Below are 7,974 nucleotides of genomic sequence, written 5' to 3'. Positions count from 1 at the left end.
CCCCCCCGTAACCCCGGCATTCACCGCCCCCCAACACCGCCCCTCCCCCCGCTACTCACCCAGCCCCCCGGTAACCCCGGCATTCACCGCCCCCCCAGCCCCACACTGCTCCCCGGAGGGGGGGACCCAGGTCGCATCCACCTACCACTCAAAGCCGGGCCCGCTTACACCGGAACCAGAAACTGCTACTGTCGCCCTGTGCTTGACCCGGAACCAAAACGGAGCCTGCCCCCGTCCGACGACTCAAAGGCTCCGGAGGGGGCTGGGCGCCACCTGGTGGCGTGACGGGAGAACGGTCCCCGCGCGTCGCCATCCAGTGTCCAGCAGCGGGAACTGCATCCGCAGCCACTAACCGTCCCCCAGCCGTCACAAGGGCTGCCCGTGGGTGACGCCACCTGACCTACACCTCGCCGGGCCGCGAGCCCAGGCCAGCCCCCACCCGCCAGCTCTGCAGCGCCACCTGGTGGGCAACCGGAGGAACCGCCCCCTGCTGCTAGGCAGCTCCAACCCACGGGACCTGGACGGGGTGTCCTCTCCCTGGGCACCCACCTGAGGCTGGGCAGGACAGCAGCCGGGGCCAGGGAGCCCATGCATGGCCCAGCACCAGCTGCACCGCGGCCAGGGAGCCCATGCATGGCCCAGCACCAGCTGCACCGCGGCCAGAGCCCGCCCCTGACATAGTAGTCGCATTAGCCACTGTGAGATGCTCAATCCTCAGTCCCTCTCCCTGCCAGGAGGCAGGGCAGCACTGTTGTCCCCAGTTTACAGACGGGCTCAGCTATGGGGTGGGCCGGAGTGTCATTCCCAGCTCGGGTAGACCTACAGGTGCTAGCTCTGCTCCAGGGAGCCGGCTAAAAATAGCAGTGTGACGGGGAGGGGGCTTGGGCTCTCCCCGCCTACAATCCCATCCAAGGTCGGGACGTACTCCAGTGGCTAACCAGGCTGTCCTGGCCCTGCTGCTGTTTTTAGTGGGCTAGCATGAGCAGTGCTCTCCCACGTACATCTGCTCCCACGAGGAATTGCGCCTCTCCGCTGCAGAGCAGCCGTGCCCTAAATGACTTACCCAGGATCCCTCAGGGATTGTGGGAGAGCAGGGAAGTGAACCCCCAGTCTGGCCTAGGACCAGCCTTTCCCTGCTGCAGTGGGGCTGGCAGGGGAGCTTGCTAGGGTGCATAGCACAGTACTGCTGAATGAATCTGCTTCTCCCGTCATTTCCCCTGCTCTGATTCTGGCACCTGTTGCACAGGGCAGAGTCTGTTACATGCACCCTCAGGCCAGGGCAACCCCACTGGCTCAGGGAGGTTTCATTATTATTGGTATCACGGTCCTACCAAGACCCCCCTCGAGGATCAGGCCCCATTGTGCTGGCACCAGCCGGACCTGCACTAGAGACAGCCCTACCCCAGGGAATGCACCGTTTGCATCATGACAACACACAACAGGCAGAGGGGACATACCAAAGGGGGCAGGAGGGGAGGCCACGGAACAGGGAAGTGAACAGGTCTCCGTCATGGGATGGACACTGCAGGCAGGTAGCGTGTGCAGCGAATGCCAGGACAGACTCACCCGGGCCCAGAAACAACAGCCAGACAGCAGTCATCTCCACTCGCCTTTATTCATCTCAGACAGAGCAGCACCAACAGGAGCGGTCAGGGCCTTTCCCTAACCTCTCCCAGCACCACCACCCAGGTCACAGCCAGACCCGGCTCTGGGCAGCTCTCAGCTTCCTTCTGAAAATCCCACTACTGTCGCTAGCGCTCAGGCTGCTCCCACAGGGTCATGTGGGTCTGGTGGGCCAAGGGGTGGAGACCCAGGACCCCCAGGGAGCCCTGTGTACGCTGGCACTGCCAGCAGTGCTTCCTTCCCCACCCCCCGTGTGCTGCAGTACTGTCTGTGATGCAGGGACATGTGGCTGGGGAAAGGTCGGCGCTGCCCCGGCCGGTGGTTGGGCCGCACCGCCCCCCCCCCCCCCACCTCCCAGCATGCTAACGCCCTCTGGGATGCACCGTGCCAGCAGGTTGTGAAAGCTGGGGTACGGGAGACATTGGTGTGCTGGGGTCGGGAGACAGGCGAACAGACTCGCTGACCAGAGCCTCTCACCAGCCCCCCAGAGCCACAGTCCTGGGCATGGAACAGCCGAGTCTTTAAACATAAACCCTGTTTCAAGGGCCAAGGCAGAGAGCATCTTCAGCGGAGCTCGGGGGCATTGGCAGGGCAGAGTTTTTGGCTCGCACTGCCCTGCAGGTGTAGTCCCGTAGGGAAAGGCGAAGGCAAGACAGGGAGAGCCAGGAAAGGCAGGCTGTGCAGGCCGGCTGAGCTCGGACACGAAGCAGCTGTGGAATCCAGAGACTATGTCCAAACCGATGTGGGCAGGAGGCAGCCCTGAGCTGGGACACAGAGCCAGCCAGCAGTGGCCCAGAGCGGCACCCCGCAGCTGGGGCCTTGGTGTGTGTGCGCATGCACACCCATGCACAGAACCACACCTCTATCCCCACCCCCCACACAGACACAGATGGACGGATGGAGAAGCCTCCAGAGCCCAGCTCCAGCTCAGCCATTCCAGGCGCGTGCGGTGGTCACAACCAGCGGATGGAAAATCCCTGGCTGAGGTTGAGGTTGAGGTCGCTCACCGTGAGAACCTGCAGTAGAGGAAGAAACTCAAGCTCAAAGTGGGATGCGGGGAACCCATGCAGCACACAGCGCCGGGCTGGGCGCACACCCCCATCACAGCTGGAGCACGCGCCGTGCTGCCCCATGACGTGACAGCCGATGGTCGGGAGGGGGGCAGAACAGACTGGCGCTAAGGGGAGCCCCGAGCTAAGGGGCAGGGCAGGGCAGGGCAATGGGCTAGAACAACCTTCAGCATCTGCACCTGCCCACTCAGTGAGCACCTCCAAGTGCTGTGCAAACAACGAGCTGAGCTCACAGCTCCGCTGGAGAGGGGCCCATGCAACTAGCTGCCTGGGGCATGGGAATGGAACCCAGGCGTCCTGACTCCCACTGCCCTGCTCTAACCACTAACAGCCCTTCCCCTCTCCCAGTTCCCTCCGCTCGGCGCACAGGCCCCGTGCAGAGCGGGGAGCAGCACCAGGCACTCTCTGGGTAACTCCCAGACTGGGGGCTCGGAAGGCGGGGCGAGGCCAGCTGCCAATGGGCGGCAGAGGAGGAGGCTGGAGTGCCTGCCCAGCCAGTGAGCCTGAGAGCAACAAACTCACGACCGCAGGACAGAGCCGTGACCCTGCCTGAGCCAGAGCAGAGCGTGTGGCTTGGGGAAGGAGCCGGTCGTCGCTGGGCGGGGGAGGGGAATACCAGGCGCTGGCGGGGGCTGGGTTACCTGGTTGTCCAGGTAGGAGAAGGGATTCTCTTTGCCGTTGACAGTGACCCTGCTGGGCTTCTCCCGGACCCCATAGACACTCAGCACGTCCACAGTGATGTAGGTGGCTTCCACGTTGGCGTGAAGGACAGTGGAGGTGAAGACGTTCTAGGCGAGATGCCGAAAGGTGGGGCCTGCTGTCGCCCAGACTACGTGGGCACCGGTAGCCACGGCTACAGCACCCGCCCCCACGCCCAAGGGCAGCCCCAGCCCTCCACTGCTCCTGTTGGCCACGGCCTGGCTATCACATAGTCCCCGCCCCGACGTGTGCAATTCCGGCTGCTCTGGCCCCCAGCCCCTCGGGCACTGAGCCCAGCACTCTCCAGCAGAGGGCACCGGCCACAGGCCCCAATCCCAGCTCCCCCGGCCGGCCTCTTCCAGAGACCCGAGTCCACACCATAGCCCCATTCAGGCAGGAGGATGCTGTACCATCTGCACCCCCACAGTGGGCCAGGCAGCTCCAGCTGTCTGGGGCCAGAGCAGGCCTGTGGCTTGTGGGGAGGGGGAGGGGAGGGACACAGCGCATTCCACCCCCGAGACGGGGGCCCCCTACCTGCGTGACGTTGAACACCAGATAGGAGTAGTCACCCCTCTCGAAGGTGTCCAGGCTCTCGCCGTCATCCCAGAAGAGGTCCCCCCAGGCGCTGGCATTCTGGGACAGGGCTGCGATCAGGCGCAGGGGGTTCCCGCTGCTCACCCAGCTGGTGCTCCCGGGTTTCTGGGGTTCAAGAGAGCAACTGCTGAGACCAGGCACTCCGCTGAGGGCTCCAGGTGTAGAGGACCGGCCATGGGGCAGGCCATGGCAGTGAATACACCATGGAGTGGAGACAATGGCCCAGACAGCACGGATCCTGCCCCCGCCCTCCCACCAGTTTGTGCCAAGGGAGGCTCCTCAGGAAAGCTCCTGACCCAGACCCCTTAGGAGCGTCACCTCCTCAGCTGCAGCACGGAGACCAGCCCTGCCAGGGCAGCCTTCCGGTGCTGCAGACGGTCCCGCGCCTCCTGGGCGGGGCGAGCCACTCTCCTGACGTGCCCCGGAGCTGGGCAGCAGGCAGCCAGATGCAGGGATCTGGAGTGTGGGACAAGGGTTATTCCTGTACTCCGGATGCAGCAGGGGGAGCAGCCTCACCTGGGTGGGGAGAATGGCGCCCTCCCGGACGTGCAGGTTGATGTGGTCCAGCGGAGCAGCCATCTTCAGGCTCTCCCCACTGCTGTTCAAAGAGGAGCCCTGCGGAGGCAGCGACAGACACACGGGGTGTGGGCAGCAGGGTGGGCAAGAGGGAGAGGCCGTCTGCCCACGGGTCTGGAGAACCACCCTCCCACCCCCTGAGGCCACGGGCCCCAGCCAGGCCCATATCCACCACACACAGGTGGCAGGGGGAGAGCAGGCCACAGGCCCTGGGACTCATACACAGCACAGGCCATGGGCACTGGCACATCCCACACCCACCACACACACGGCATGGGGAGCACAGGGCATGGGCACCAATCCAGGGGAGCACAGACACAGGCATGCAGAGGAGGGGGAGCGCAGACCATGGGCACCAGCCCGGGGCTCAGACACACACAGGGGTGGGGGAGCGCAGAGGCCAGAATCCAGAGGCGGAAGCACGGAGGCAGCAGCACAGAGGCGCACAGGGCAGAGGCGGGAGCACAGACACACACAGGGCAGGAGGGCATGCTCAGAAACGAGGCTGTGGCCATAACCGTTTCCTGCAGTCTCTGATGGTGGCAATAGTGCCCACCTGCTCGTCTGCGGGTGACTGTCTGGGAAGGACCTTCTCTGACCCTCTGATTCCTGCTCTCCTCAATGGCCAAGCCCAGAGGACAGGACAGGAGGCTATTGTGAGCTTCCATCCCAGGGAAGAGCAGATCGACAGGCAGGGCAGGTTGGAGGTGCACTGGCCACTCCTGCCCCGCTCCCTCCCCACAGCCCACCCCATCCCCTCTGGCACAGAGACCCATGCCTGCTCTGATTTCTGATGCAGACGGCATCCCGGTTGCTTTCACAGGCTGCAGAGCTCTGTCAGGTGAGGGGCCCTTTGCAGCCGGGGTCTCCAAACCCCTTGGGTAGGGGAATGCACAAATCCACCTTGTCCCGCCTCCCAGCATGCACTGCTCCTTACCGTGTAGTAATCGTACCACACCCCTCTGGGGAAGTAGCCAATCACAGAGTCCACTCCAGGCTCCAGCACAGGCGTCACCAACAGGCTCTGCCCCCACAGAAACTGCTTGTCAATCGAGTACGTGATCACGTCCTGTGGAAACCTACAACAGGAAGAGGGCACCTCGCAGTTGAGCTGCTGATGCCACTGACCTCTGGGCCCTGCAGTCTGAACTGGACCAGTACCCCCAAACTGGCATTCAAGCACAGCACAGTCACTTTCCACTTGCTGCCTGCACCTCAGCACCAACGGGGTGGCACCTGCCTGTAGATTAGTGGCACCATGGTCTGTGACTTCATGCCTGCTTGTAGATCCATGGCATCAGCTCTCAGGATCCTGCCTGTGGGTCAGAAGGGAGGGGCCAGGCCCATGCACAGAAAGGAGTGGAGGGGCCCACGGATCAGAGGGTGCCTGCCAGAGGAAGGGAGGCGGGCTGTGCTCCCCTGGGGGAGGGGAGGGAGGCAGGCATGCCCACCAGGGGTCTGGGGGCCATGCCCCCCCGTGGATCACCCGTCGGGCAGGAAACCATCCATAGCTGTAAGAGGAGTTTCTTACTCAAAGAACAAGGCTCGAGCGACGGTGTGGCCCTGCAGGTGTGCCCGGTGAAAGAGCGTGTAGAGGAAGGGCAGCAGGGCGTAGCGCGTCAGCAGCACCTCCTTCATGGCCGTCCGCGCCACCGAGCCGAACGCCACCGGATCCTGGGCCTGGGCAGGCCAGACAACCAGAGTGTAAACAGGCAGGACAGATGGACAAACGGGCTCTACCAAGAGTCTGTCCCAGGGAGCTGCGGAGAACGGACGACCAACACCCCTTGCCCACTCCCAGCAGCAACCATCCCCCTGTCCCCACCTAACAGTGACCTCTCCGTACTGCTCTGGGCCCTTCCCCCATTTGAATGCAGCCCTCTGGGGACAGCATCAGCTCTGGAGCCCCCACAGGTGCTGCCGTCCCTTGGGAGGGGCCCCCCTGTTACCTTTTCATTCTGGGTGTTGTGGTTTCGGGAGAAGGGGTAGAAGGCTCCAAGCTGCATCCAGCGGGTGCATAGCTCCTCCGAGGTGGTGCCTGAGAACCCACAGATGTCCGCTCCAACCAGCGGGATCCCAAAGAGATTGAAGCTCAGCACCCCTGCACACACAGAGGCATGGAGTCCAGAAGCAGCCAGGGACACCTGGAGAGGATCTCCCCTGATCCTTCTTGGGACAACACTCAGACCAATGCCCCGTGCTGTTTCCTTGTACAGACTGTGACACGTACACGCCTGGGGACATGCCTGGGAGGGCGGCTACATCTCACTCACCACAGGACCAAAAGCTGCCACGATGCCTGCAAGCTGGCAGCCGGCTCCCATCACAGCCAGTCCTGGAGCTGGGAGCAGGCTCCAGACCCTCGGCTGCCCTCCCAGACAGTAACAGGGAAAGGCCCCATCTCAATTACAGGCCAGCAATAAGGTGCAATTTCCCGTGGCTCTTTAATGGAGGAGCCGCTGCCCAGCACGTGGGAAGGGAAGAGCCATCATGACCAGGGAAGACGCAGGCCAGTCTCTGAGGGTGAAGGTTAGTATCTGTGAGAGGCCTGCCTGTTGCCGGGAGAGCCACTCACCTGGGACTGACCAGTACATGTCCTTCCACTTGCTCCTGTTGTCACCGAGCCAGTGTCCCGAGTACCTGCCCTGGCTGGGGAAGGTGGAGCGAGAAATCACAAGCGGGCGTTTCCCTCGGATCTGGATCAAGGCGCTGGAAGACAAGGAGGAGACTTGGGCACCGGGACCAGGCAGGGGCAGCTGTGAGACTCAAAACCAAGGTCCTAGCCAGTGCAGTGACTCAGGGTAGCAGCCAGCCCCTGCTCCACACCCGGTGCAGCTCTGAGACCCAGCCACAGCTTGGCAAGGCGAGGGAACCCGGATCAGGGGTTCAAACCTCAGCTTGGAGCCATTGCGCTGGGGACAGACCAGCCCCCTGCGGGCGGGACGCCTCACGCTGGTGTCTCGGACACAGTTCTGTGGAGCCGTTCATTGACGCGGGGCTTGAACCTGCTCACTGGAGGCGCTGGGCCAACACACGCCCAGCAAGCGCTGGCCATTACCTAGCTGTGGCTTTGGCTTCCATCAGCCCGTAGAGGTTGTGGAGGTTGTAGTGCATGGAGGCGCTCTGCTTCGCCGAGGCACACACGGTCTTTGCAGAGAGGGACCCGCCCAGCACGGCTGATGGGGAGGGAGAGAGGCTGTGAGAAGAAGTGTTGTGCAGCAAACACCTGCACCCAGACACTGCTACCTGTGCCTCACACACTATTCAGTAGCCTCGGGCCAGATCTCCAGGCTGCTCATACGGTACAAAGGGGCTAGATTCTGGCCATCAGCAGCCAGTGAGGAGCCCCGCACGGGCATAAAGCCGACAGAGCTAGTAATGGTTCCTGTGCCAGCTGTCTCCCTGGGCGGGT

At 63.3% G+C, this 7,974-nt stretch overlaps 2 protein-coding genes across 6 annotated transcripts in view; both read right to left on the bottom strand.

The window, feature by feature from the left end:
- Positions 1 to 221, bottom strand: part of INTS1 (integrator complex subunit 1) — a 40,325-nt gene extending 40,104 nt beyond the window's left edge. Inside the window, exon 1 of one of the 2 annotated variants that reach the window (XM_034783585.1) lies at positions 146 to 221. The gene's annotated coding sequence lies outside the window, so the exon portion shown is untranslated. Of the gene's footprint in view, positions 1 to 141 lie in introns of both variants that reach the window. The other variant, XM_034783586.1, reaches the window with a different exon arrangement.
- Positions 222 to 1,965: 1,744 nt separating this feature from the next.
- LOC117883591 (lysosomal alpha-glucosidase-like) overlaps positions 1,966 to 7,974 on the bottom strand; it is a 25,575-nt gene continuing 19,566 nt past the window's right edge. For all 4 annotated transcript variants that reach the window (XM_034783033.1, XM_034783035.1, XM_034783036.1 and 1 more), the window contains exons 12-20: positions 7,621 to 7,738; positions 7,138 to 7,271; positions 6,512 to 6,663; positions 6,094 to 6,242; positions 5,500 to 5,641; positions 4,503 to 4,601; positions 3,927 to 4,091; positions 3,335 to 3,481; positions 1,966 to 2,639 (exon numbers count right to left, since the gene is read on the bottom strand). In XM_034783033.1, coding sequence (XP_034638924.1) covers positions 2,577 to 2,639; positions 3,335 to 3,481; positions 3,927 to 4,091; positions 4,503 to 4,601; positions 5,500 to 5,641; positions 6,094 to 6,242; positions 6,512 to 6,663; positions 7,138 to 7,271; positions 7,621 to 7,738 — 1,169 coding nt within the window. In that variant the 3' untranslated portion in view covers positions 1,966 to 2,576. The remainder of the gene's footprint in view (positions 2,640 to 3,334; positions 3,482 to 3,926; positions 4,092 to 4,502; positions 4,602 to 5,499; positions 5,642 to 6,093; positions 6,243 to 6,511; positions 6,664 to 7,137; positions 7,272 to 7,620; positions 7,739 to 7,974) is intronic.

This window comes from Trachemys scripta, chromosome 10, assembly GCF_013100865.1.
Source record: "Trachemys scripta elegans isolate TJP31775 chromosome 10, CAS_Tse_1.0, whole genome shotgun sequence".
Lineage (NCBI taxonomy): Eukaryota > Metazoa > Chordata > Testudines > Emydidae > Trachemys > Trachemys scripta.
Note: the sequence above shows the minus strand (reverse complement) of the source record. Positions and strands in the feature narration are given on the sequence as shown.